This window comes from Molothrus aeneus, chromosome 1 (genome assembly GCF_037042795.1).
Source record: "Molothrus aeneus isolate 106 chromosome 1, BPBGC_Maene_1.0, whole genome shotgun sequence".
Taxonomy (NCBI): domain Eukaryota; kingdom Metazoa; phylum Chordata; class Aves; order Passeriformes; family Icteridae; genus Molothrus; species Molothrus aeneus.
Window position 1 is genome coordinate 50,739,245 of NC_089646.1, and position 27,523 is coordinate 50,766,767.

A 27,523-nucleotide genomic window follows, 5' to 3' on the forward strand; every position below is an offset into this window, starting at 1 on the left:
AACATTATCACTTCATTCAAAAATTACATGTGTAGTAACCTACATGTTTGATAGTTTTCACTGCTCTGAGGTTATGTAGAGTGCAATGATCATCCATGGATTTAACTCATATAGACAAATCCCATTGTACATTTTCTTTGCTTTCTGTTTCAGCAGAATTCTGTAGATATTAAAATTGTCATTATCTACCCACAGGCAGTTTCAAAATACCCACAGGCATCTTGCTTAGTTACTGCTTGAGGCTTCAGAAAAAGTAGTGCCATACAAAGCTGCAAAACCTATAATATATATGTAGGAAAAAATCTGTCATTTTGTGGTATTTCAACCTGTAAGACATATGCTGGAGGTCTAAAGCTGCCATTGGTAAAACAGCCTTAATGTTCCTATGAATTCTACATGAGAACTTGCTAGCAGAAACACATTGCTTAAGGCAGGCCTACATAAGACAGCAGGTTGAAAGATAAATGGGTCCCTGGGCTGAAACTGATGATTTTTCATAAGTATGAGTGATTATAGCACAATTTCATGAGCTTCTAGCAGATTTTACAGTTCCAACTGGTAATATATTACCACTGTGGCTAAATACACACTGTGGTGTAAAAAGTCCTGATTCTAAACTGGGAAGAAAATTATGAACACATCTAAGTATCAAGCAAGTATTTACAAGATTATTTAAGGTAAAAGGCAAAGGAGAGTCTGCGTCTTGCATCACAGGACACTCCCCAGAAACACGGTAAAATGGTGCTGGGAAGTCTAGGAATGCTTGCATAATTGCTGGGAGAGAGAACAGGCTGTGTTACTTATTACCTGCACTAACATGAAATTAAGGACATCAATTATAAACAAACAAGCTTTTCTTTACAAACATAGGAAGACATATAGTGGTAAATGAAATCTTAATGCTATTGAGCATCTGACACCATACTAGAAGGGCAAACCTAAACTATAATACAGAAAAATGTGAATTATTGAATTATCATTATTCTTCACTACTTACATAGAAGGAGAATCATGGCATTCACATTCTCTGAAAAAATCCCTTTGTCCAGGATTTTTCTCCTGGGAAGCTGAGAAGCCTCAGAGAAAAGAAAAATAATTCTTCATTTGCTTCTCCTGTGTTTTGCTCCTTTGTAATGTGTTTGGAGATTGTTTACCCACAGGGGATTGTTTCATTGGATACTGGTGTGAGTTGTTAGATTCATTGGCCAATCAGGGCCAAGCTGTGTCAAGACTCTGGAAAGAGTCACGAGTTTTTATTATTAGCTTTTTAGCATTCAGTAAGAATCCTTTCTGTATTCTTTAGTATAGTTAGTATAGTATTCTTTAATATAATATATTATTATAAAGTAATAAAGTAACCTTCTGAGAACATGGAGTCAGATTCATCATTCCTGCCTTCATCGGGACATTTCCCAGTAAATACAACATAGAATCACTCATGCTAAAACAATAACAAAATATATTCTGTTGAGTAACATCTTCAGTGATGCAAAGTAGCAACTATCGCAGTGATCTTCCAAACTTTTTAGGGTGAGGTAAATTGTATCTGAGAGCACCAAAAAGATTAGCTGAGAAGATTGTCAGTTTACATTCTCATACACTTGAATGCAAGTTCTTGGAATAAAATCTTTAGATAAAAGCACAACACTGTGGAATCCAGCAATAGAGAAGTCTAAACTTGAAAACTGATACTTTGTGTAAGGAAAGCAATGTGAGTCCCATGTATGTAACAGAAGACTATACAGAGAAAACCATGTGCTTAAGCATACAGGATTAGTGAGACCTTTACTTATAGTCTTGCTCCTAGTTTTGTCTACTACACTCAAAATCTTGTCACGAGCAAAAAGAACATGTATGGCAAGTGGAGCAAAAATTCCATGTCAGTTCAGCTAATACTAAAAGAATAATAATTAAAATTGTCTAATTAGTAGAGAAAAAGTCTATGAAAAATAAAGTTTGTATTCCCTTGTGGCTACTTTTATACATTTCCAGCCACAGTCCGTTTTCTGTATTCCCAGCCTGAAGGTTGAAAGTTGCACAACAGCCATCCATAGTTGCAGGTCATACAAAGGGCTACTGTTTGCTACATGGGGGCTTCATCTGTGGAATTCACCAAGAGGAAATCCATCCGGAGTGGGCACCACTGCACACGTGGCCACTGGAAACAGTTATCCAAGGTCAGGCCAAGGCAAACCCAGATGTGCCCTGGGGCCCTGTATCAGGCCAACACAAAGCCTCTATCATGATTTCTGTCACTAGTAATGGCAAAAATCATGTGTCTGGGCTACAAGTTTACTTTTGGAAAAAATAACATTGATGAATTCCAAAAGAAAGAACTATATGAGGTTAGTAAATTCACCTGTTCAGTCACAGAACCTTCTTGCGTGCACAATGAAGAAAATTTTGAGGACTTTTTTTTCCCTTTAGGTAGAAAATTAGTACTGAGAACTGAAAGCTCCAAGTTGAAGCTAGACAAATTTCAGGATTGAAATAAGATACATATTTTTAACTCAGAAGAAAACCAATAATGAGCAATTATCTGAAGATGTAGAAGCTTTCTCTATCTTGAAATAAATAGATGAAAATTGTCTTAAAAAAAAAAGAAAAACAAGAAGAGAAAAGCTAAATAGGAGATGGTACCACTTTTGAAGTATTCATGTAGTAAAATTATTTATTTTCTATAATGCAAGATGCTTCAGCTAAGTGTTTTACTGGGTTGTTCTGACTCTAATCCATGACAATCTTTTCTTTGATTCTCACAGAGTGATTTAATTTGCCTACAATTCTAACCAGAGATGTATTGGAAAATTTAGCAAAAACAAAGTCTTCAATTAATAGTATCCCTGCTCAGGATTTCTAAAGTACAGGTTGAAAACCTTAGAAACACAGAGAGAAGGGACTATAGCACGAATATTCTAATGCACTGCTGGATAGCACAGTGCTTGCTCTGATAATTAGCCATTCACAGTTCTCAAAACCTGCAAGAAAGAATAATTGCCCTAAAAGCCAAAATGCTATGCACTAAAAGCTGCTAATTACAGGTAGGTTATTTTTCCCCTTATTACAAGTTTTCTTGTTTTATTCAAAAATCTCATGAAGATACCTGTGTACATCCCTAGGACAGACTTTTGTCATAATTTTTTTCCTTTTAGTGGTATTATCACTACCTTTTAGCAGGGAGAATTTTATGCTACTTTATCAATTACACCACTATAGTTCAAAGTAATTAGAGCAAACGGCCTGAATAATCAGAACATGAGGAAAAAAATGACCCAGAGGATGATTGGACTATGTCATGATTATGTGCCAAAATGTTGTTTTTCCCTGTCTACTGAAACCAAGGTAGAAGCAAACTTTGAAAGTTAACATTAACCAGCTCAAGCTGACATTTATATTTGTGTCTCTGTTTTATAATACAGTAGAGTATCTGGGACCTTAAAAAATATAGATGCATAGCCTAGATACAGTTTTTTCTGTATTTCTATTAACAGGTATTTTTATCCAGTATTTCCAGAATCCCATGGCAAGAATCATGACAAGTATGAATTATGTAGAAGTTCTGACACATCACTATTCCATTATCTCAATTCCTGCTAGTCATTTTGAAGGCAAAAATATGATATAATTAAAAAAAAAATTGATTTCATAGTGTATTTGGCCATTACATTTTCTCTCTGGGTAAAGGGGCTTCCTTCTACAACTTTTCTGATCCAAGCCTACTATTTGTCTATAATTACCATAAAATTAAAACATTTAGAATTCATTCCCACAGGAGCTGAAAATGGCTAATGAATACTCTATGACCACTGATCATATAACCAGCTGGCATTTAGAAACACATTCAACAACACAGAGAAAACACTTTTTAGCCCTGCCATCAATCAATTACTCCCAAAGGAGGGAGAAGATGATCTAAAGGTTCCCTTCATAAAAAAAAAAGAAAATAACAAATTTCTTATCATCAAATATCAACACTGGAACTCTTAAGTATTTTCTTTGATACAGCACTCACAATTTGTCCATATACTCTACCCAATTAAAACAGTAGTAGAAACAACATGGACTTACAGAGTAGATAATTTTAGACATGCACCAAATCTAAAGCAACTTGTTCCCTTATAAAAGCCTAGGAGCTGTGTAGAGATCCAGGAGCAAAATTTGGCTTTGGTATCTGGGTCATTTTTCCTCACTTAAAAGAGCACAGTTATTGATCATATAGGATTCATTAATGCAGAAAACCTTTTTTTTTTTCTGTGTACAACTCCTTGCCCTCTGCCCCAAGGATTTAGCTTATGCTTAAACCATTTAAACAGCTATGTGGTTTATATGTCTGTCTGGTTTAAAAATCTAGTTTCCTATTTTTAAGTCAATTTACTGTTCATCCTGACCTAAGATTTCTGTAGCTACAACCCACTGTCACTTTTTATAGCAAAACCAGTACACTTTGTAATAAAAGTAGCAGTTCTGCCAAGGCAAGATAAAGCACTGTTCAAGCCCTTCAAATCTCGTGTAAAGCAATGCTTACAGGTTCCAATTCTGCTTTTTTAAGCCTGCAAACACTGCACTTTTTAAAGTTGTACTCCTTCCTTCCTTCCTTCCTTCCTTCCTTCCTTCCTTCCTTCCTTCCTTCCTTCCTTCCTTCCTTCCTTCCTTCCTTCCTTCCTTCCTTCCTTCCTTCCTTCCTTCCTTCCTTCCTTCCTTCCTTCCTTCCTTCCTTCCTTCCTTCCTTCCTTCCTTCTCCCTCTCTCTTTTTATCTCTCTCTTAATCTCTCTTTCTTTCTCTCTCTCATATTCTAGGAGAAGAAATTACCTACTTCAACAGAGGCATAGACTTTTCATAAAGTATTTCACATTGCAGTGATTAGCAACTGCATTTTCCTTGACTGCTTGTACTTTGTTAGGATAAAATAAATGAGCCCATAGGTATACATCTGTTAGGTTTAAATAATACATGAAAGTGACTGTTAGCATTAAAAAAGGAGAAAGCGTATTTTTCAAGGACAAAATACCATGTGTTCAAATGCATTTCTAACATCAAATACTAGCATTATATGCTTAAATCAGGAACTTTACTTCTTTAAAAACATAATTATACTGTTCAAAGAAAACTACTGAAACCACTGTGTACTTTTATGAAATGATACAATGCAGCTATACTTTGCAGAGCACATTTCATACAAACTGCATTATAAAATGTACCACAGAGATAAATAAGAGTTACACAGTCAAATAACAAACAATAGCAGAGAGAAAAACATTAAGTTAAGAGAGATGGAGAAGAATATATTCTACAAAAATTGAAAGGAAGATAGAATCAGTAAGACAGATATAAAGGCATTTCTAGGAGGCAACAACAATAAAATGAAGGTTTTCAGAACAGCAAAAGTAAGACTGTATAAATAAGATACACAAGGTCGCTACTATGTAAGCAGATGAAGGAGAGTGAGTTACAGCAGCAGAGTTAAAATCGTTATTTATTTTCTGCCATTTTCTGATTAATGTTCATATGGTCAGTGAAACATGAGGAAGTTGAAACATGCTGACAACCACCAAGGTAAAAGTATGAAAAATTGGCAAGACAAGTCCAAGTAAGTGCTGTCAATACTAAACATGCAAAATAAATGTCAGGGGGGTTATCTGACTAAATGCTGGAGTAGTTAACCTTTGATCCTATGATTGATCCTGAGTGAAAATAAGAAAACACCAGAGGAAAGCCAGTATGCTGACTGTTTGTAACAGTAACAAGGTCCTGAATCAAAGAATCAGATATTATTAAAAGAACAGATATTATAACTATTGGCCCCTTGAGCAATGCTTCAGATGAGTAAATTTAATACAATAGGCACCATACCATGCAGAAGAGATCTTATCATAGTATTCATACAAAATATAATTTTAAAAGGTAACTAGACCTTCAGAGAGAATTAAGGAGAAAGAAACATCAGTAAATTCTACAATGAACAGTGTTGAATCTGAGCAAGGAGTAATTTTGTTTGTTGAGTTAATGATTTTGGGTCAGTTTGTGTAATAGCACCAAGTTAGTGTCTGTCTGGAGTTTATTGAGCAACCACAGAGGAACAGTCAGAACAAAGGTGTACAGTACTATAAAAAGTGCAGAAATTGTGCTATTGAAAAGGCAGATCAACCCCTTGATATAAAAGAGAAAAAGAGCACATATTGCCTTTCATGTTGAAGTGAAAAGAAACATTATAGGAGTTGGGTTTTTTCTTTCCCCCAGAATTCTCTGTAGGTTGGTATTCTTCTTTTTACTAGAAAAATGAAAAGACAGGTGAAAATAACAGCTACCTTCACTAAAACTGACAGTGAATTTCCAGCTTTCTTTTGAAGAATAGGAATTTAATAGTTAAGGTGTATCAAAGACTCTCCTTGTGCTTGTGTACAAATTGACTAGCACTATCAGCTTTATAATGTATAGTAGAAATGTAATGTATAAAAGAAAACTTTTCAGTATCTTAAGTTTTAGGAATTTGATCTGGAAGGAATCTAGAATTTAATAGAAATCCAGGAGGATTGACCAGTAACATCCTTACACAGTAAGCAAACCTCAAGTGAAAAAATTAGAAGCCCTTAAAAACTGGGAGGCTGAGTGAAATGAGCATTCAGAGTAAGATGGCATTGTTATTTGACTCACATCACAGGTGACTTGTTCTATATTTATTTAGGATTAATTTCCTTTGTTTGCTTGTTCATTAACTGTCTGAAATGAACAAAGTAAAGAAAAATTTGCATGGTATTTCAATGTGGAATAAATCTTCCCTTCAGATGATAGCTTTCCATATAATGCATTTAATTCATGGGCTATTTAATGATTTAAACCTTGAAAATCAAACTATATCATATTACATATTATGCACCAGTTCTTCTCAAAAACTCTGAAAGCATTTCCCCTGCAATTACAGTATAGTAAGCAGTAGTTAATCTATCAATCACAGTTGAGTCAATATTTCTGAATCACATTTCACAATGTTGCCTTAGAAATGACCATGTAAATCTGTGAGAAAATAAGGATGAGCAGATATAAATAAACCAAATAAATCCTTCTACAAACTTGTTTGAATCAATCTCTGAACAATGATCTACAAAAGCTAACACTGATTATATGAAATCCATACAGGATCATACAGATTAATCACAACGATCGCAATGTTGTGACATGAAAAATTGTAAGAAGGACCAATGAAAGCTTCTGCTTGGATTAAAAAACTTCTGGCTGATAGAGTAACTATTTTTTTGCCAAAATAGAAAGCTGAAGTCAAATTAACTGCTGCTCTGTATCAAGTCTGTCTTAACAATCAAACTTATCACAATGACAGAAAAATAGAGATGTTACTAGCAGAATGCATGGCAACAGATAAATGTAACAGATGTACAAGGAACAGGTTTTTTTTTCAAGAAATAAGAATCAGATTTTTTCCAAGGCACAAAATTATCTTCATAGGTCTGACATCTACAATCCCCTAGAGAAACTGTCTGCTATTGTTATATTATGTCAATTTGATTCAAATTCTTATCCAAGGGTCCTTACAGGCAGCTGCAAAGGTTTTGGAATCCTAGGTACAATTACAAATACATGATGTTTTTCATATCTAAGCACTTATTTATGCTATGGGATTAAAATCTCTTCTTCAACTCCCCCAGGGGATGTGTTGCACTAATTGGCATTGAACACTGAGTTTCTTATTCACCAGAATTGTTTCTAATAAGGAAAATGTATAATGAGTATTCCACTGAAATAAAACCCTGCCAATGTAAAATGCATAGGCATTATTTCTATGCTTTTTCTAGAAATCAGAAAGTAGACTATGATAGTTGATCTCCCTCACCTGCCTTAAACCTAATAACAAACCAGCTGCATAGGTTTCTTTGGCTTCTTTTTGGGTAATTTACACATTGTTTTGAATAAATATGCCAAATTTTGCAAAATTGGGGTGCAAGTTAGTTTAGGGTAACTAAATTCAGCAATGTTAAGTCCAGCTTACAGGCTGTGGCTGAAGCTGGCCTGAAAGATGCTTCTGCAGGGCTTTTACATTCTCCTAAGCAGTAATCAGGCTACTGACAAAGGACAACCAATTAATAGAGCTTGACCAGGCAGACATTTCTGTCTGGATATATTCTCTGAGACAGAAACAAATCTGTTTCTCTTACCACAGTCAACTAAGATGGAAAGGAGCACATCAGAAGCCTTGCATGTTACTGTGCTTCTTTTACTGCCTGTCTGAATATTGATAACCAAACTGGGACCCACCACAGATGGGGGACACTCCCTTGAAAACAGAAGCATGGGGGCAATTCCAGAGGTGCTAAGCAATCAAACTGGCTTTGGCTTCACTGAGAATCTTCTAATAAATAAGTCTCTTGTTTATAACTCTCATCATATACATTATTTAATATACCTTTATTTGTCACAAAACATCTGAATTTCTTAGTCTCTCATAATAACATAATAACCAATTTTACTGGTGTGTCAGAATGTTACCTTAACTAACAATTTTAGAGCTCTGATGAAACAGCAAAAACCATAGCCTTATAACCAAAGAAATAGCATTACAGAATGGCTTGGGTAGGAATAGGCATATTTCCATTGTTTTATTTTCATTACTGTTTTATAAGAAAGCTGCAAGGAATGTAATCTTATTCCTCAAAATTGAGATTTTTTTGTAACAGATATTGAAAGACCTAAGTGCCAGGAAACATTTTGTTGCAAATGTACAAGTATAGACTTGATATAAAATTCTGGAAAAAAAGTTATAGCTATGACTTTTTCTCTTTTTTTGGTGATAAAAAGTCTTAGAAATGGTAAATATACCACTAAAAATTCTTAGAAATTGTAAATATAAAACATATTTATTCTGCAGTTATAAATGAAGTATTGCATCATTAAGCATTCCTCTAAATTAACAGGCCTGTAAAAATAACTTTACTTTTGGGATCTCTCAGGTAAAGCTACACCTTATGTTATTTTTAATGTTTTTAAAAAAATAATAACAAGAAAAAAAGAACACAGTTACTGCACAGATTAAGTTTTTTACTTCTGGTGAAACCCAGTTCTCTTCATATCTCTCCTAATCCAGATCTTTATTCAAAATTCATTTCCTTTCTGCACCCTCCTTTTTAAAAGCAGCTAATATAATCTAATCTACTGGTGACATTTACAGGGAATGAATGAAGACCTGTTTACTGAAACCTTATATTAGTTAGTTCATTTAAACTATCCTTCCAGGAGGATATCAAGGATTAAGCAAGTAGCATCTGACACATATTCCTCCAAGGACTTTTGTTCTTTCCAATTTCTTAGAAGAAATCTGGTTAGGCTTTAACTCAATTTCTCATCAAGAATCGCCACCTGCTTTTAATTTGATGCACAACAGAAATCTGCAGACTCACAAATACCAAAATGCATCATAAACTTTTTGTGAATTAGCTTTAAATCTATTCAACATAATGCAGGAAGGAAGATCAATTTAACTGGAAAACAGGTTTGATGTGGAACTGGAGAGGCAGAGTTCAAATCTGTGGTCAGCCTCAATGTTTATGTGCCTTCCTGGTCAACCACCATGTGGCCCCAAACCACTTATGTGCCTACAGAGAAACTTATGCAGGAAAACACCATCTGGCTGCTTGCCACCTAAAGTTTACATAACAAGGAAGGGAAAAACCAAACCTCTCTTCCCTCTCTTTGCTGTCAAACCCTTCTTCATCCTCCAACTAATCATGTCACTGCTGAAGCACAATACAAGGGCTGTGTGTTAAGTTCTCCCCTCACTATGACATACAGGTATGTTCTCATTTGAGACATTTCTAGGCCATAAAACTCTGCCTACATTCATCTCAGTACCTTCCTCAGTATTTTGTCTGTGGTTAGTCCCATTCTTTGATGCTCATGTCTGCTTATTTAGGCTATGCAGAATTCAAGTCCATCCATGCCAGTCACACAGGCTGCCAAAAAGCTTAGGGATCATTAGCACATGTAAATACTGTAAAGAATATAGGCCTTAACCTTTCTCTAGCTGCATTTTCTTTAAAGGAAGAGGTCATGAGAAACACAAGAGAAATACTGGGATACTCAGGAATTCAATATTGCTGGCTAAAGAAAAGCTTAAAACAAATAAGGTGAACCTGTTCTGTCCAATGTGCTAGTAGCAGAAATGAATTTGATCACATTTGTTACTTTTAGGTGGCACTGTATTGTTCTGCAAAAGATCTGTGGAATCAGTATCTGGGAGAAATATGGTATTGAACAGGAAATAACACCTTCCTCAATGCATAGACAATCATTTTTTGAAAGAGTCTAACACTAGCAAGCACTCTCTACCAGCAGAAATACTGAACCTTTTCTTCCAGAAAAGGAAGCTGGAGAGATACAGAGACAGTATTAAGCCTAATGCACATATCTAGACATTATTACTATTAGTAATGATTTCCAATGATGGCATAGTAATCTCTTTTTTTTTTCATGTTTTAAAGAGCAACCTGTAACTACTACAAGACCACTTCTAATCTATTAGACTTATAACTCTATTTTTTATTATAACTCTCACCAGTGTGAATATTCTGCATGAGTTCAATATGCTCATTTTAAAATTATAATGATTTCTGAAAAAAAAGAAATAATGCAAATCCAGAAGGAACTGTACAGCAAAGAAATTTCTGCTAAAAGTCAAGCTGCATCAGAAAGAGTTATACTTATTTGTAGCAGTGTTTTGTGCAAGATAAATTACTTATTTTGGAGACTTTATTTCTTGCCTATATGAACAAGAGATGGACCCAACATTTCAGTAAGACATTTGTTCAAAATTATTACTACTGAAAGATATTGCCTGATTATGAAATGGTTATTCTATGGTTTAACTTCTTCACAACATATCCAGTAAAAATTCTAGTAATCCAACAGGACTGGCTGTCCTCCAGATGCACATACTTCTAATGAATGAGTTAAATTTACTCATAGCTTGATACCTGATGACTATTCAGAAATTCAGAGCTGCAGTCATAAAACTGGTTATAATTTTAATTGTATTGTACAGAAAGAAAATGCCTACAAGAATTTGTTTCTAGTATCTGGAAAATATTTAGAGCATATGGCATTATTACTTATTACAACATTATGTCATACATATCAAATATTACCATCCCTACTAGTTATAGAATATAATCAAATTTATTACAGTCAGTAGTAGACAGAGAGTCTACTTGTTTGGATAATGATTATCCACTTTTTTTAATGGGAAAAAATGGTGGAAATACTGATATTCATATCTGAGAGATTAATATTTAACAAATGCAAATGAGAGGATGATGCAATTTTAGTCTTATTTAAAGATTAGTAGTAATACAGACAGTTCCTGAAACTTCTTTTCATTGGTTAAATGTTTTGTAAACTTTAAAATTGAGACAACAACCTGGTTTCCTTTATTTTGGAGAATGAATGTGTAGAGACAGTTTTATTAAGAATAGCAGCACTGTTCATCCAGGAGAAGATATCTTAATCACAAAAAATAAGCAATCTGCATAAAATATTAACTTTTTCAGTTATGAACTGATGAGGAGCAATAAGTGATGAATAACATGACACAGTCATCAAAGCAGTTTGACTCCAGAACCCAGGTGAGTTACCAGGGAGCTAGTTTCAACAGTTTTATTATGGGATCAGGTAAATATTTAGCATCTAATCGTGGGAGAGTATAAATTTCATGTCCAAGAGAGAGCTTTCTGGATGTTTGCTCAGTGCTCTCATCTTCCCCACAGGAGAATGAGAATAAAATAATAATTATGTATGAATGTAATACAAGCTGCACATTCAATCAAGTCCCCTGAGCAAACTAATGCATGTAAGAAAAACCAAGAAATTCATTTCCACACAAAGATTTTGCTCACAACTTTTATAAATTATAGATTACTTCATTTGATTAAGCCATTCCCATATTAGTCATGTTGTAGCAGATAGCAAAAAAAAGCAAAGGTTTTGCCAAAACAACTTGCAAAATTATTTAAATAATGTTTTAAAAGTTTGCCACTATTATCAACTTTTCTTCAAATCCTTTCCCTGCTAATCTTACCAGATTAGTAAACATTAACAGGTGTGTGCCTTGATGGCAGGAACCCCTGCAACTGTGGCCTCACCTTTTAAAACAACTATGCTAAAGTACTTGAATGCATCCCAAGAAGGGCATCAAAGATGGTGAAGGGAGTGGAAGACAGCCAGAAAGATCCAGGGTATGAGTGGTGCCTTGGAGGTGCAATGCAGTAGGCAGGAACAGAACCCTAGTGACCCTGAGGAGCCCTGACAAGGGCTGTGCTCAATGTCACCAAGAACAAGAAGCAACTCATGGGAGTCCCCCCTGGCCCCACCCTGGAAGTTTGGAAAGCTTCCTCCCACTGGATGGGAGGCACAAGGGCAGCAGGCAGCAGGTCAAAATGGCCCAAAGGAGGCCAAGGGCTGTGCTCAGTGCTGCAGAGGAAGGTGAAAGGTGCTGCAGGGGACAAGAGGCTGCCCATCTTCATGGGTCATGAGCAGTAGGCAGCAACCTGGCCAAGAGTGCCCAGGGAAAACCTTAACAGCACATGCTTGATGCTGCAGAGGATGGCAAAAACCTGCCAAGGGCCAGTGCCAGTCTTCCCCAGCAGAAAATTCCTTCCTGACCCCAAAGGTTGTAATCAGCTATTCCCTGAACTATACAAGACCTGCTTCCTCATCCTACACAGTGGGCATACCTCCCAGGCGAAGCCCGACTTCTATTCTGCTCCAACTGAGTCCATGGCAGGGTCTTCCAAGAATGAGCAAATGCTCTTGGCCTGATCCACCTTGCGAGCAAGAATCCTTCCTGCACCTGGCAGGGCGCCAATGTGTGCTCCAAGCACTGGGATCCTTTGCAACACCTCTGCACCTCTTTTCTTATGACTGCTGCCCCTGGCTCCACAAGGAGTATGAGGACAGGGAGTAGTCCTTAAGTACATTCCCTTTGTGTACATACCCATTTGCCATGGCTATCCACTAAAAAAAGATTTCAATCCCTCAGATGAACTTTGAAGGGACTCTGCCGTGAACTGGTTTTGCAGTGGAGCCCCTCCAGAAGAGCTGTCCTGCCTCCAGTTCCCCTCCCTCAGCTTCAAGTGATTCTACCAGCTCCTCAGGAACTTCTCTCTGATGTATTCCAGCTGATTTCAGGCCAACTACAGCAGTGGGAGATGGGAGGGTGTTCTCTTTTATCCTGTTCCAGGGCACTGTGACTGTGGTGTTGCAGGATGGTGGCACTGTGCCACACGGGTGATGGTGTGCTCCATTCCCAATCCCACTTGCAACAGCCTCATCCTCCTCCCAGCATCTTCAAAGGAGAACCTTTGGGATGCTGGCCCCAAGGCCGTCCCTGTGCCAGGGGGCCCAGAATGCTGTCCCTGCCCTTGGTGACCATGCACTCGGCACAGCTGCTGGGTGACAATGACGCGTTCTCTGCCACTTTGCTCCCAAGAACAAACCCCGTGCTGTTACCTTTCCTTCAGGCCACGGAGAAAAATAATCTTGCAGCTCAGAGACTACCTCTATTACCTGTCAATTTATGCAGAGCTCTGCATTACATACTCCTCCTCCTCTGAAGTATGCCTAAATATTTACTGAGTTAGCTCTTGCTGTTGCACGAGCAAGTGTTTTTCATGAACAAATAATCAACTTTCACAAGAAAATTATTTCAGTAGCTTACATTTTTAAAGAATAATAATAAACAAAGATATTAGTATTCATTAGAGTTAAAATGAAAGATCTTTTTTTCCTCTCTGTGCTGAGCTTAAATAGGACTAAATACAAGAAAAAGAACAACTGAGGATTTTCTGAGATTTCAAAATGTTCAGGCATCCAGCTACAAAATGATGGACAACCTACACAGTTACTTGAAAGAGTCTTATAAGGATGTTACTGACTATTGTAACTTTTAGAATATAGGATAAAGTGAAAAAACAAAAACATGGCAAAGGCAATAAAATAGCATTCAAACAATCTGCATTTCAAACCATTCCAACTTGTTTAAAGAATTACTGATTACTCTATTACAGTATTTAAAAGGGCTTTTTTTTTTTTTTGACACCTCCATGATCTAATCACAATCTTATTCTGTCTTTCTGTTGTTGTCTTGGGGAGTCCCATTCTAACTAATGACGGTTGGACAGGAAGGTCCAGCCAAGTTCTTGATGATAGAAAAGTACTGCATAGACTGTTAAATTTTAAAAGTTATTAAAATATTTCCAGTTGTGTGCAAGGGACACGGTTTGTTAACACATGGAAAATTCCAGTTTATTCAATTTTTAATACTTCTCATGCTTTCTTTTCACTGATTTTTACAATGTTCCCCAATCCCTTTTTTTGAGAGTGGAGATCTTTTCATAGCAAAAAATATTGCAAAAAACTAAGAGAGACTTCAAAAAGAAAGATAATTCAACTATTCCTATTTTGTGGTTAGCTCTGTAGAATTTTTGACCTCCTAGCTATCTACTAATCTGTGTTAATAACATGGCAGTTGTCACTGTGTACTCTGGTACATAATGGATATAATGGACATAGTAAACAGTATTAAAATCATTGTCATCTGAGACATAATCTCTGCCTACAAAGTCACCTTTCTGGACTGAGTTAGATTATTATGGTCAGGAATATCCGCAGGCTGAAGCCATGGGATAGTTTCAGCCCTTCCCAGTCCTACATAACTTCCTTTTTGTGAATTTGAGTTGGAAAAACTGAACTGCAAAGCAGATTTTGCTTCCAGTCAGGACATTGTTGTGTCATCTGTTCCTCATGCAGAGCACTGCTGGATGATGTCTGTCTGTCTGTCTGACCACTGAACTGGCAGAGAGAGGGAAAGGGCAGGAAGGAAGGGCAGGATCCTAAGCCTGTGTATAAATCCAGAAATTAAGAACTTTAATACTATTTGACATGACGATTTTTAACTCCAAAGAAATTTTGTCTTGCTGCCAGTTACAGTGTGGCCATATTTTTGTACCAATATGCTTGCTGTGTTCTGTTATTTGGATGAATTATTTCAAACTTTGATTAGCAATCAAAAAATCAGTTGACAGAATGTGGCTGTATGGGATTAAAGCTGTCATACAGAGTGTATCCCCACAGCAGGTAAGTAATAATCACCCAGAAATGTTCTGCTGCACCTATCTGATTACTTAAATTATTCTTTAATGTGAAATTATTCTCAGAAACTGGTATCTAATTCATCTCATTGTGTTACAGAGAGAATCACACTGTTTACTCATTCATAAAACACCAGAAAAAGCCACATGAAAAGTTTTAATTTTCCCCTCCATTTTTTCACATGTAACACAGAAATTTTCATCAAAATTGGCTTACATGCAGCATAATTTCCAATGGCAGATTTGACACTGTATTTTGAAATCAGTTTAGTATTCCATCATTGTGATTTTGTGATTAAAATCCCTTATTCTAGCTATAGTAAAGACAGGAAAGCTTTGAAATTCTTCAAGACTGCCGGGATAACTTAGTTGTGGGTAATAATTCTTGTTCAGTGTCCTGTGCTTAAATCTGAAAGTACAACAGTACCACCTGGACTATAACACATTAGGTTGTTAATGTTAAGTAAAGGAAGTGAAAAGGGACCTGTGCAATGAAACATGTGGATCACTGTGACAACAATGCAACTTCCATTGCTAATGTAATTATAGGTAATTAAGAGTCAGAAATAGGGATGATTTTTTTTTTTCTGAGTAGCATTTTAACTGCCTATAATTATACATACCTGCATGAAATTATATGCATTTATACTATTTAACTACTGGTAAAAAGAGAAGGTTCCTTAGCTTTGGTATTCCCCTGTAATTACATCTCAGCTTGCAATCTGTGCAATAAAAAAATGCTCATGTGAGGAGAGGAAGACAAAATAAAAATACACTGGTTCAACACTTGTATTTCCCAAGTACAAGTGGAATACTCTAACATCACTAGTCTTCTCACATTTTTCAAAACTGCTGGAAATAAAATGCAGAAACCTTTTCCATACCAGGCCATAGTTTAGCTCAGCAGAACCTGGGACTTTGGAAGCAGTTACCCTCAGGTAGGTGCAGCCTAAAAACTCAACAAACCCTCAGTAACTTTTGTTATTTTCTCACTGAGAAAACTCTCCCCTCCTTACTAACCACTCTGCCCAATGATGAAAAGTGCCACCATTTCCAACTTCACCTTTTGTCCCCTGAACAAAATGGCAGAAGCCTGCAGTAAGAATAATTCAATGTGACAGCTTATCTTTTTGCCCAGTGGGGTTCTTTACTGAAGTGTGGCTATGAAAGCAATTTTCATGTTGGTGATGATAATGACTAAAGCCTTTATGATTCAGATCCAAACTAGTTTAAAAAAGCAGGAGGATCACACTATGACAAGCCACCGGTATCTTCCCCTTTCAAAGGAAGAGAAATTGAGTTGATATATAGCACACATGGTACTGGCATTCCTTAAAAGAAAGCTGCATAAAAATGTTATATATAATGTCATATTGTAGAAGTGCTTGTAAACTCTTATCTGCAGATGTTAATAAGAGAGCCATGAAAATCCAGTCAGATCTAAAGCTTGGCATTGTTACTTCTCAGCCAAAGGATTTGTTCTAAAGTGCAAACCAACGAGAAATAAAATTTAAAGGGAAAACAACAAACTTGATTACATCTCAATCATTGAAAAAATCAAAGCCAACCCTAAGAAACTTCTTTGGATATTATTCTAATTTCCTGGGACTATACAACTGCTACTCTGCTTGCAACACAATCTTCCTGTGCTTAAAAAGCATAAATGTAAGCCATACACTTTTAGCTTTTATGAGCATGATATCAGCCCTCAAGGTGGTAGAAGAGAGAAGCAGACTGTGAATATATTCTCTTATATAAAGAAAATATAAATACATATATACGTAAGCATAGATAAAACACTGTTATTTCTGCCAAACTCCATTATGAATATAGGTGTTTATAGATATGTAATAAGCTTAATATATAATACACAAAAATATAGAAAGCATAATATTTTCAAATCATAAAACACCACTATATATAACTTTCATGTGGCACATGGCATTATATGAAATATTTGGATGTATATAATGTGTAATAAAAAGAAATAGCTTCTAAATAGTAACTTCTACAAGAACTCAACTTTCAAATTAGCTGCTCAACATAAAGGAAGCCTTAAGTCTTGTATTTCATAAGTGTATCATAAAGCTTTGATACTAATTAACTTACACTGTAAGTTACTTGTAATTACATTGTAATATATTTCAAAACCCTAATTCTGATTAACTTTGCTCTAATAATGGATTTTTTTCTAATAGAAACTGGCATAAATGGGTTCAGTCATTGAGATCAATACAAATTGTTGCATAAGCTTAAATTTATCCACTGGAGGAAAAGCAGAGACTTAATTAGCTGTATCTTCATGTCCTTTCTTTCAAGTCAGTTTGCATTTCCAAAACTAAATATTAAAAACAAAACCAAGTCAATATGACAAATACTGACCACAGAAATCCTTTTTAATTTCAGATATGTGTGAGGAGACAGAACAAACTTCTCCCCTACAAAACCAACTTGTCATATGTTCGCTTCCTTATGACTTCAACCTTCAACAGTTCCATGAGGAGAATCAGTATAAAGTGGCCTGACATGCCAGAGCAACTCTCTGGTACAGCCCAAAGCATGTCCTGTAACCCTGAGATTACTGCAGTGGTACACTGGGTCTGGCTGGGATGGAGTCACTAAATTAACCTTTTTCCCAGCAGTCCATAGGTGTTGTGCTCCCCAGCTGTAGCTAAAACCATAAAAAAATAAAACCAAAGCTGTTCCAGATCACTCTTCTGGCTGCTGGACAGCTTCCCTGCACACCCTTCCCCTTAAAGGCCAGGAGAAGGGGGTGGGTAAGAGGCTGCCCAAGGACATAGCTGGGGTAGCTGAGCCAAAATGAGCATTTGGAAGCAGGGACTTTGGAAGCATTTTCCCATGGGAAATTCAATATGGCACAACAGCGTGCCCAGCAATAAAACCTCAGGGGATGGAAGAGGGAAGGAGTATGTTTAGTGTTATGGAGCTTCTCTTCCAAAACAATCACTACATGTGCTGAGGTGAGGCTCTGCTTTCCAGGGAGCAGCTGGACATTTGCTTGCCAATGCAAAGCAGTGAGCAAATTTATCTTTTTTCTTTGTTTTCATGTGCAGCTTTTTCTTTTCTTATTAAATTGTCTTCTTAATCCACAAGTATTTTTGCCTTTCTTGTGTTTTTCTCCCCATCTCTCAGGACAAGGGAGAGAGCTAAACTTAGGGGCAGAGTTTGGCTGCTGGCCATGGTCAACCTACCACAACTCATTTAGTGCAAATGGATGTCTACATTTCAGGAAGAGAAGGCATTTTGCAAGACCAAAGCAGTATGCTATATTTTGGTTTTTTCACAGTAGCATCTATGTCTGAGAGGCTCTTAAAATAAAGTAGGAAATTAAAAGAATGCATTTCTTTATTACAACTATGCATATATTTGTTGTTGCTGTCCAAAATCATGGAGCCAGTAGAATATCTATCCTTGGAGATATACAAAGCTCAACTGGTCCTGAGAAACCTGATGTAGCTTTGAAATTGGCCCTGCTTTTAGAGGGCGTCATGAGCACCAGTAGTTGGCTATTACCTGAATTATTCCATGGTTCTCTGATCTAGTAGTCCTTGCTTCTTTCAGAGCACTATTTGAAAAAGCCATTTTCAGCTTTGCAGCAGGCTTGCAATGGCTTTAATGTAAGGTAATTTTCATGATAAGCCAAGCTGCCTGCATTCAAGAGTTGGGCTACTTGTTCTTTCTGTCTTTCCTGGTATTTTTTTTTTTACCAACAAAGAAACCATTAATCATAAGCAACAAAAATGAATACAGGTAAGTGGTTGAAAAGGTAGTGCCTAAGCAAAAGGCTGCCCTAATTCTCAATTACTCTTCTCAGACTGGAAAAAAAACCAAATCCTGTAAGCACTACTTTAATTAAGTTAGAGCATTTATTACATTCACTGATGTGCAAGCATGCAGACCTGCTTTACTTCTCTGAGGAACACAGAGAAGCCACAAGGGGCTGAAGCCAGGAGACACAACTTCTAGTTGCAAAAAGGTCTCCTAACAATCGTCTGAGAAACAGACAAAATGTGTGAGGAGTTTTTCTCTATTCAAGGCAGCTGCCTTATTGACATATAGCCTGAGCCTCACTTACAGGAACTTTTCACCTCCTCCTCTGCTGGTGGGTGGAGAGATTTGAGAGTTGCTTTCTACTGCACCCTACACAGTCTACAATTTAAAGGCATCATCTCCATCCAACCACCTAAGCATTGGTTCCCATTAGCCTTGAGATGATCACTGGCAGTGTCAGGACCACCTCTTCTGGATCACTGTATATTTTCAGAATATGAAGGATGTGTCAGTGTATCAGAGTATGGGTCATCTCTCCACAACTTACCTGTCAATAATGGCACACATGTCAATGGTGACATTGGCAAAGCTTCCCAGCTCTCCTTGCTCCACTGCATGCAAATCCACCAGCTGATCATCCACATGAATGCTCTGCATGCATCCTTGGAAAGAATGCTCAAATAGGGAGTGATCTGAGTCATTCATCTGTACAGGAAACCCTGCAGAGAAGCAAAAGAAAGAGCATTATTAACCTCATCTATTATGACTTAAGCCAGGATATTTTCAAAGGAAAAGAAACATAGGTTTTCCTAGATGAGGGTAGAACAAAGGCAATGTGGTAAGGAAATATTATAAAGTTATTAATTTACATTGCAATGTTATTGATTTAGGTAATTCTCAACTACCTGAAAGAATTTATACAGTACAACTGATGATTTTTGTCTAAAGGATGGAAGTTTTCTGCTACCTTTTCCTCCAGTATTCTCTGCTGCTGCTTCTCATTCCTTCTTTCTCATACAAATATTCTTGGAGTAGGAAAAGGATTTATCTCCTTGCTATATTTTAGAACTCCCATTCTAATTTCTCTGATTTTTCTGACTACAAATGCAGCCATGAAGTGAATGTCCAGTTCAGCCTTCTCTGGAGCTAGGTTTCCAGTCTTTGTCACTTTGTCTTTTTGTTCATGGATAAAGAATACTTCACACTTGTGCTGGAATCTTTACGCAAACTTGAAAATAGTCCCAAAATCTAACATCCTTGATCGCTTCTGAGGAATCTGAGGACATTCTGTAGTATTTTCATTTTTGCTCTGAATACATTCATTTTCTTGTGTTTGAAGGCGGTTTACAAAAGATGAGAATGACTTAGTGTCTTGCAAAGGCAGGGAGACAGAACATGTTTGTATGCCATTGTTTGATTGAATGCCCTTCAGAAGTGAACACGTCAATTTACTTGAGAAAAAATGTCCTTGATAAGACAGTGGATGGAGAGACTAATTCACTACTTATAAACCTTCAGCAATGAAAGGTTTATAAGAAAAAGACAATTCATTTAAGATGGGAGCAGGAAGGAAGAGGGAGGAGAGTTTATTGAAAAGAAAAAAGAAAAGAAGGCAAAGAAGGTAAAAATCCTCAAAAATTCATAAAGGTGTTGAAGATTTCAGCTAGGTAGATGGCCAGCCATGCAGTACTTTTCTGACAAGGGTAAAATGGCATACACATTTGCTGTGGTGGCTAAGACAGATTTTACAGCTCCCATTCCTTCTCCCACTTTTCTATCCACTTTGCCAATCTCCAATGCCTTATGGCCTCTTCAATAGCATTTTTGGAGACAGGAGAATAGAAGATTATCAAACAGACATTATTCAAACAGTGACAGAAAAAAGTGATGTTCCTGGATACAGTTTTTCACATGCCACATAAATAGTTGAACTGGCTGAAAAAGAGGGCAACAAGTAGAAAAAACAAGCAACAGGTGCTTGAGGCTAGATGATGCCTAATACAGCACCTATAATAAAAAACCCCACAACTAGTTACACAGAAGTCTTTGCCAAAATCTAATTAAGATACATTTTAACTAAAAGGCTTTGCCAGAGATTTCATAGCATCGTGAATACTTTTTAAAATTTTCCAAAGTGATCCCACCCATGAGCTAAATTTGCTTTTGGTAGCTTCTAAATTTCCCTGACTCACTTTAGTAAGCATTCACTGCAGAGTTCACTGGTGGTGGCACAGAATTAATCAGGAGTGCTATAGTAATTAAGCTGGGCCAATGCTAAAAGTTAGTTCTGACAGGTATCTCAAGAAGCTGTGCATGCCTTGAGGTTGTATCAGCTCTGGACTAGAATTATGACACTATTACAGGAAGCCACAAACTGCTATGAGACTCATGCGTAACAACATCACACTAACACATATTTGATGGAAAAGGAAAAGCTCCTTGGGAATCCCCCAAATCCTAACTAGTGCATAATACCCTCATCATCTCAAATGCTACCCCCCAAAAAAAAACCCCAACCAACCAACCAACCAACCAACCAACCACAGAAAAAGTGCTAATCATGGACTGTAGGAATTGTTATTGTGGACAGGCATAAAAATCAAGCTGTAGTGACATGATCTATATTGTCTTTCCAGCAGGGCATTGGCTAGTGACTTATCTGATGAAAAGAGAACAGGGCTTTCAGAAACCTGCCTCCTTCTTTCTTTAAGTTGTTCTTTCTAGAGAGTGATTAAAGGGATTTATGTGAAGCTTTACAGACAACAGAAGAGAAAGAAAAAAGTGCAAGCTGGTTCTGTGTTGTTTGGTGGATGCAAACACAATATTTGCATGTTCCTACCAGGCTCTTTCCCCAGTTATATTTAAACAGCTTACTCTTTCAGTGTAATTGTGTGTTTTTGAACTGTCACTGAAGCCTAGAACCTCTCCCAGGTAAGAATCTCCAAAATAACACAAAGCATATTTTCATTTAGATCTTTGGTGCAGTACCAGAGCAGGGCTGGAAACCTGCATATCACCTCTGGGTTCAGAGCACCTCCACCATTCCTTTGGTTTAAATATTAAATTCAAGGTTATCATCACCGGGGTAAACAGTGATACTTGGGTAAACCCTGCAAAGCCAAGGAAATTATACAGATACATCTGATTATAATGAAAGGTTATCCACCATCCTACAAACACTAATTGAAAAACAAGATCAAAACTGAGAGCAACAATTCACTGTTCACATCAAAAAGAGTATGAACCAAATATCTAAGTGAAAAATGTATTATTAGATTCAACAATTTGAGACCATTCCAGAACTAACCCCAGAGGTATTTCAATACGAGATTCTCAGCTTCACTGCATCCCAAGTGTGCACTGTAGTAGTGCACAGCTATTATTGCTCTCTGACATATTCTGCACTTTGCTACTGGTTGAACCTGTGCACAGAGGAGTGGCAGCTGGGTCCCTCAGCCTCGGTGGAGTCCCCATGTCTTTGGGTTTACTGGCTAGAGCAGGAGGGAGTTGTGGGATGGAGTGGCTGGAAGTGGCAGCTGCTCCTCACCTAACTACATAAATCAAGATTCTCTCCATTATCCAAGAGAGTAGTGTACCCTGAGTGTTAATCAGCTTAGGATTCTGAATTTTTCTGTATCTATCAATGGATGAAGACTATAATTTTCCCATGTAAATGCCTTTGTTTGCCTGTCTATTGACTAGAAACAGCTATTCCCTTTGCTGTTTCTAGTCATGTAAGAAACTGGAAGATGCAGGAGTTTTATGCACTACTACAGCACATTTCATAATAAATCTGTGGGGCTGACTGGGTGTCAAAGCATTTCAGTCATGCTATGCTCTAACAGGTAGTTATGCTAAGAGATAATTTCAGAAAATAATTCCCATCCCACAGGGAAGGGAAGAATGGGTTTTTTCAACCATATGTTTCCCATAAAAAAGAATAAAAGCTACTAGATAAGCCTTACCCACGTTGTTTTTGAACTACCAGGTATACAATCTAATGTGTATTAATTTTGGTGAGACCTGGACATTTAAGATTATTCTGGTCAGAATCATTTGGGGCAAAGCTTCTGCCTTAAATGCAAACCTCAAAATGACCTAGTACCTTGTGGTTTTAACTCAATACACATGAAAATGCCTTCCCCTTCCAGATTCCCATTATTGAGACATGATTCACTTCCTCATCTTCCCACAGTGAATGAAATTTTAAATAAATGAAGTTCTCTAACTAAATCTGACAGTAATGCTGACACTAGGAAGGCTAAGTAATGGATGAACAATTTGGACAGCACTTCATTGATCTTCTTGTTGACAAGAAACTATGTACATTTTAAAAATGCACAGTCCAAAACAGTGTTCATGCTTATGCTTACAAACACAAGTCTTAGTCAGGTAGACTCCATTATCCTGTAATTTCTGGTGTAAAGAATCTGTACATTTCCATTTTATTTTTCATATTTAAAGACCACAAAGGGAGGGATTATACTGCAAAGGTCAGACATGGATTATATCTGAATTTTCCAGTGTTCAAGAAAAATTGTTTCCAGGACTTCATTCTGATGTACTAAACTCAGAACAGCCAAATTCTAGATACATCTCCTGATTTTAGTTCAAACTTTCAAGAAAAATCAGAAAAGCTAGAATTTAATGCAATTTCTTTTGTTAAGTCACTTCAATATAATTAAATAAACAAATTAAATAAACTATAACAAATGCAATAAAACACCTATAGTGTTAAAAAACATATTTCTTTTCCAGTGTCAAGATCTATTATGTCTCTTTTTGAATCATCTGAGTAAGGTTCTACCAAAGGCATTCTAAAAAAAGAAGTTGAAGGAAGAATACATTCATGTTCATGTTATAATAACAGAGGAATGTATATATAGTCATAACACTTGATGCGATAGTTGTTTCTGAGATTTGATCTAAGAATGAAATGCCATACTAGATTCTGGATGTACAATCAGAGGTTATTTTGTACCCCTGTATTAAGCACTCAGATTTTCTTTGAAATGTAATGCAAGTTCTACTGTAACAAGAAGGCAGTTTTTCTTTATGGTGTATGGTTGCTTTTTTCCCCCTTTTATATTATTTGTAAGTTAATGATGGGCCAATGACTATATACAGATGGTAGTTGATATTTTACTTCTTTAATATAATAAATACACTTAATTTAAAAAATAGCAACTAGTATCTTCGATATCTAACCAGTAATCCATATTATCTTCAACTAGTTGCATGGGTAGCTGGAGGATAATCAATAAAAAATTGATTGATTTCAAGTCTGACCATGATTTTTATTGGTAGGGTTTTCAAGTACATGCCCAGGACTCCTGCTATGTAGAATGAGGGATAGGAAACAAAGCTCTTTATCTGTCAGGATAAATAGCAGCACAGTCTCATTGAAGGGTCAAGTAATAAAATTTTCTATATAAATCAAACAGAGTTAAAAGATGTTATTCTGATCCACAGAACAACCCCCAAACTCAGTGCCTAACAATGTACTTAGATTGAAGATACAGCTGATGTTTCATATGTGTAATAAATAGGAAAAGACACTGAAAGAAAAGCTTGATCCACCTACCAATCCAGATTCACTGTATGTTATCCTTGTTTCAGTCAGATCAGAATGGAGCTTTAAGTGTCAAGTGTAATACAGGCAGTAACTCTGGAAAACTAGAAGAGTCCTACTCCAAGAGCAGGAAATAAACCACACAAATTGCAGACAGGATGAACAGCATGTATTAAAATAGAACATTTTTTTTTCAATTTCTATAAAGATTTTTTTTAAACTGTAGTTGTCTTTCTGTATTAGGGAATATAAGGACTAAGGATGGAGTTTGCAATGACATTTGGATCCCACATTTAGCAACTGTAAGAACTGCTGTGATAATCATAGAATCATATAATCATGAAAATAAAGATGAAAATAAACATGACTTTAGCATCTTTCAGCTTGGTGGAATGTAGGAAGACAAACGAGAATAGGAACTACAATTTGTCTCTGTGTGTTAGAAAGTCACCAACTTCTTAAATAGCTAATTTTCTAATAAATTAATCTTTGCCCTCATTGTTTTGTTTATGGAAATACAGAGGTTGACAATAAGGCAATGCACTCTAACCCAAAAAATCTAAACTACTAACCTAAGAAACCCAAATATGACTATACAGAGACAAAAACAGAGTTTACTAAAGCTAGAGTTTAGAACAAGAAGATGATGTGCTTCTAGCACTCCTGGGGCACACATGAGCCCCTTGGTAAAAACAAGCTAGCATTAATGAAGTCTCTGGTGGACTTCCCAGAATCTTCTCTGTACATGTCATTTGTAGTATGATAAAAAATTTAACTCGATCTCACAAGAATTGGCAGCACTTTCTACCAGTGGTGTGGTTCCTGATTTTTTGTCTCCCTTGGAAACCTGCTCTTCAGCAATACTTCCTTCTCTAAGAATATTTTATCACCAGTTTTATGCTTATTAATTGGGGCCAGATCTGGAGAAGTATTGACATTTTTCATTCCTTAACTCCCAGCTGTATTTCCTTGCAGGTTCTCGATACAGATTTTTAAAAAGAAGCTTCTAATACCTCTCTACTTCAGGTATGAAGAATACCAGTACAGCACTACAGACTTCCTTTATTTGTGTGCCAGAGAAATTCTAGGGTTATGTGACCAAGCTGTGGATATAGGTCATGCAGAGAAATAAGAGGTTATCTGAACATGTAATTATAGCAGTACTGCTTCTAAGTAGTCATTGAAGAAAAAAACAGGAAGATAAGAAAAAGTCCATAAGATACTCAGATGATAACAGCTGAGCAGCCAGCTGTGAACAGACTATCTTCAAACCACAACCCAACTTGCAGAAATACTATTTTACAAGATATTAAATGCCTAGGATGACAGCCCAGAAAAAAATAAAGGATTAGAATTTTGAAAGCACTGACAAAAGCATAAACAAAAGCCAGGCATATTGTCTTTGGTAGCAAACAGGAAAATTGCTGACAGTAACAATGAAGGGTAAGAATACATTTTAACTGTCTCTTTTACCAGCTTTGTTGGTTCTGTGCTTCTCTCAGATTGGTGTGGACCTTAGTGCAAACATCAGTGGACTTCTCAAAAAAAAGTGTTTTGAGACAATTTTCCAAATGGTTTGCCGCAGAATTCATATTCAGATATGTTTGGGACTTCCAAATACTGTTGGAAAATAGCAGGCTTGTAACACAGGTTGCATGGTAATTGGCACCACTTCAGTTGGAAATGAACTGCAGTGGGCACTGAAGTACATCTCACCTTTAGGTTTGATATCTCTTTCCTTTTCCTTTATTTTTCTGTGCCAAAGGAACTCTTTTATTATTAACCTTAGGTAGTTATAAATATGGTAGCTCTCCTATTTTCAAAACTGTTTCCTGCAAAATATGTAAATCATGTCATTTTCAAATAAAAAGATTGTCTGGAAGATTGTACCCAAGCACAGATCTGTTCCCAGATCACATAGAAACCGGACTACATGTTAAAATATCCATGTGGTTTATTGTTACTGGGAGAAAATTTAAATAATTTAGCAGAACACAGGCATGATTTTAATTCATGAAAAATTATTTCAGCCTTAATAAATACCCCAAGACATCTGAAATTGCTGTTAGTTTAAGTGGGAAAACTTCATACAGTAGTTCAAATAATACTGACATGAAAAAGAAATATTTTCTGATAATCCAGAATACTTCTAGATTCAGAAAAGAAACCACCTATTAGAGTTCTTACATAAAAATATTTAATGGAAAAAGACCTGTTGCAAACCAGTTATGATATTTGAAGATATCTGCTGCAGACTTTTCTTCTCTCAGAGCCATAGGCCTTAGAAACACAAGCATATAACAACAGTTACCAAAATATAAGATGAACCAGCACTCAGTGGTGGATGAGAACAAATATAATTATTGCATGAGACTAGTTTTAATCATTTTAGAGATGGAGAAGATAAGCCTATCTCTCCCAGCTCCATGACTGTGAGAAATTTTATGACTTCTCTCTCTTTATGATTGTTTCTGAAGTTTTCCTGGTTTTCTGTAGGTTGGATGAAAGCAAACATTTGCCCAGATATTTGAGAGCTAACACAAAACATTCTTGTCTACTGAGAAAAAAGAAAGACAAAATATTACTATCACATTATGGTAGCATCTAAAAATGGGGGGCATAAAGGTAAAGAATTAGGTAAAATAGTGTCAAAAATGCACATAGGTGTTAAAATTGATACCTATTCAAATCACAACAGAAATAGATTAGGTATTATCTACTCAATGCACAAATAATTTTCCAGCTTTATTTTGGCTCACTGTTCTACTTCCTTTGTGATTTTTTTTAATTTTTCTCCAAAAATCACTCTAATTCCTGCCTGCATCAATGGAGTTTGACAGTAGTCAGCCACTAAAGAATAAATGAAGGGTTCTCAGGAAAAGCAGAATAAAAAGACAAACAACTAACTTCAAAGAGAAAATTTGACAAATATTTAATCCCTTACTTAGAAATGGCAATGAAGAAAATAAATGAAGACACTGAGATAGTAATAAAGTTAATATAAATAACACC

General features: G+C 36.4%; 1 protein-coding gene across 1 annotated transcript in view; it reads right to left on the minus strand.

The window, feature by feature from the left end:
- CNTNAP2 (contactin associated protein 2) overlaps positions 1-27,523 on the minus strand; it is a 1,033,176-nt gene that overhangs the window by 390,504 nt on the left and 615,149 nt on the right. Inside the window, exon 10 of the mRNA XM_066557113.1 lies at positions 19,487-19,658. Within this exon, the coding sequence (XP_066413210.1) occupies positions 19,487-19,658 (172 nt within the window). The remainder of the gene's footprint in view (positions 1-19,486; positions 19,659-27,523) is intronic.